Consider the following 3213-nt stretch of genomic DNA (forward strand, 5'->3'; position numbering starts at 1 on the left):
TCGGACCTTGATTGTATTCTGGATGATGTATGTTTAACTTGTATTTGTGTGAAGTGGCGATTGTAAGCCAACTCTTTATCCCTTTCTTATTCAGTATATGAGACTGTGTGAAGACTGAAGATTACCCCACAAACCTATCATGCGGCTATGCCTCTAAGTCATGCCCCGACACGTGGGAGATATAGCCGCATTATGGGTGTTACACATTCCTAGTGGCAAAACTGAGTAGTGGGACACAAGTAGTGGCATAAATGATAAAAACCCTTAAACTTAAGAGTCCGCACCCTTGCCCATTCTTGTGAGGTCTTTGCAACATACTCCCTCTGTTACTAAATATTTGTCTTTTTAGAGATTTCAATAAGTGACTACATACGGAGCAAAATGAGTGAATCTACACTTTAAAACATGTCTATATACATCCGAATGTGGTAGTCCATTTCAAATCTCTAAAAAGACAAATATTTAGGAACGGAGGGAGTACTATATATAGGTAGTATGTCCATGTATCTATTGATCGACATCCATTTGCATCTATAATTGACTAGTTGAAATATACATACAAAACATGCTCTAGAAAGGGAAAAGCATGTTACTCCCTGTCCCTATTTACTACTCCCACCATTTCATAATATAGTGCGTTCATGCTTTTCGAGAATTAACTTAGACCATAAATTAGACCAACAACTGGAGTGTTGGTGTAGCTGATGGTGAGGTACACCAACCAGCTTGGCTGTTGGTGTAGCTGATGTCCTTTGACTTACCCTGTAGATGAATGAAAAACACACGAAGAGCCAGGATATATGGCGCCAGACAGTGAAAGGAATAGAGGAAAGATATTTTCTGATCTTTCCACCTCAAAATGGTAGCAGCTGCGCTACATTCAAGACCTATAATGTCAAGGAAATTAAATAATGCATTTTTTGGTGCACATTATGAACATAGATACTTGAAATGATTTGCTGAACTATATACATATTGATGTTCAATCTTACTTAAAGGTTGATTGAATATTCTCCTTTCATATCTATTCCATTCTAAAATACCATAAGTTTCCTGTATCCTTTTTTGATGAATCTGTATCCATAGGAAGAGAGCACAGTTGAAGAAGATGTTCTTATATTTTTTTTCGTTACTGTTTCTTGTAAAAGCTATAATCTTTGGGAGGTGGGTTTAGCACGTACAAGGGGCATTCGTTAACATGACCTATATAGTCCTTGCAGATAAAAGACTTCAAATATTCCATCAAGTTACAAAAGTCTATTGCGAAGAGTTCACATGCTGATGATTTCAAAGGAGGTATGTTGGTGCCACTGGCCATGGAATCAGATTCTGGAAAGGGTAAAAGGTCGTCAAGAACAAGCAAGAGAAGGAAGCGGCGACTTTGCTAGTACGAATGCATGAACCTCCACCATTTTTTGTATGTGCTAAGATTCTACATGTTAACTTCTGACTTTATGTGAGAAGTGCAAGATCGCTCTTTATTTCTAATTTCTCTCAAGTACATCTGGTACATTCTCAGTGCTAAAAAGTTAGAATCTGATACAAAATATAATTACATTGCATACCCAGAATTTTTTTTGAGGAAGCTCAGTGTATGTGTACTTACATACACTTAAAATACACAACTAGGCCAATCTTTTTTCTTTGAATAGGAACACTGTAGTGCATACTACATAATTGTAATACTTTCAATGTGCTTACATTGCATAATTGTTCGAGCACTACATCTTGAGCATTACTGATCTTCCGTAAGGATGGTAAAACGAGAATCCAATAGTGGCCCAAAACGCCAACACAAAGCCGGCAGCTGTGACCACATATAGAACTGGGTCACCGGTCGCCTCTTCCACTTCTTTCCCGGCAGCAGGATCTGGACTGGGAGCAGCACACATGTCCCCCTGTGTAATCTGGTGAAGGTTGGTGTTACCTAGGTAGCTCTCCATGCCAAAGCCTAGCTGACCAGAGTTTGGTATACATCCTGACAAGTTGTTGTATGCCACAGAGAACACCCCCAATGTTGATAACTGAGTTAGCTGCCAAGGTATTGGTCCACTCAGCTCATTGTGGGAGAGGTCCAAGCTCTCTATCTCCTCCATGCCGCTCAAGGTCATCGGGATCGGGACAACAAAGAAATTGTATGACAGGTTAAGGGATTTGACATGGCTTAGATTCCCTAGCTCCCAAGGAATTTCTCCATGCAACATGTTTGCAGTTAGGTCGATGCCAGACATTGAAGCGAAGAAACTTCGACCGTATGTGTAGAGATTCCCCTTGGAGGCAAAGGTGAAGCCTCGTAAGTCATATGAAGAGCCATTGTATATCTCTCCATAGACTGGCTCCAACATTTGATCGTCTGTGTCGCCTTTGAAAGACATATCACCAATACATGCTGGCAATGAACCTGAAAGCTTGTTATGGGACAAATCAATTATCCTCAAGTACATGAGTTTGCACACTTTTGGATTAACGGGCCCTTCGAACTTATTTCTGCCCAACGTAAGTAGCCTAATGTTGTCAAGATAACGTACCCAATGGAGGTTGCCTGTGAACTGATTGTGTCTGATATCCAAAGAAATCAGACTTGATGTGTTGAAAAAGGGAAAAGAGATATCGCCAGAAAACGAGTTCTCAGACAGGTTAACAAAATTGAGCTGTATAAAGATACAGTTTGGTACAGACCATGTAAGATTATTGCTTGATATATCTAAAAAGTGAAGTCCCATGAAGCCACAGATTTGTGGATGAATTTTGCCGGTTATATGGTTGCCAGCAAGATTCAGAACTACCAAAGAAGATAGATTCCATAATGAGTTATCAAGATTGCCAGACAGCTCGTTATCATGCAAATCCATGACTTTTAAAACACCTGACAAACTATATGGTATTGTCCCTTCAAATTTGTTCCTGTCCAGGTACAATTCATTCATATTGGACAGATTATTCATCCCACCAGAAATTAGACCACCAAGCCTGTTGTTTGAGACCTTCATTGTGGATAGCCATTGATAATTAGTGAAGAGGTAATATCAGTGCAAGTCATAGAACTTGTGCTGGATGTGCAATTTGGTTCTAAAACTTGCAAAATACGGAATTTTGGTCACGTAACTTGTCTCACTGTGTAAATACGGTGCTTTCTACCATTTCAGGATGTACGGCCTGCACACGTGGCGTGCCAGCACGGCGTAGGCCCGCCTGTCAATGACCGAAAGCATT

General features: G+C 40.1%; 1 protein-coding gene across 1 annotated transcript; it reads right to left on the reverse strand.

Annotated features, from left to right (window-relative positions):
* Positions 1-1721: 1721 nt before the first annotated feature.
* Positions 1722-2990, reverse strand: LOC119344509 (receptor-like protein 1). The gene has a single exon (XM_037614916.1). It carries the CDS (start codon positions 2988-2990, stop codon positions 1722-1724), a length of 1269 nt encoding a protein of 422 aa, XP_037470813.1.
* Positions 2991-3213: the final 223 nt, after the last annotated feature.

This window comes from Triticum dicoccoides, unplaced genomic scaffold, assembly GCF_002162155.2.
Source record: "Triticum dicoccoides isolate Atlit2015 ecotype Zavitan unplaced genomic scaffold, WEW_v2.0 scaffold171431, whole genome shotgun sequence".
Lineage (NCBI taxonomy): Eukaryota > Viridiplantae > Streptophyta > Magnoliopsida > Poales > Poaceae > Triticum > Triticum dicoccoides.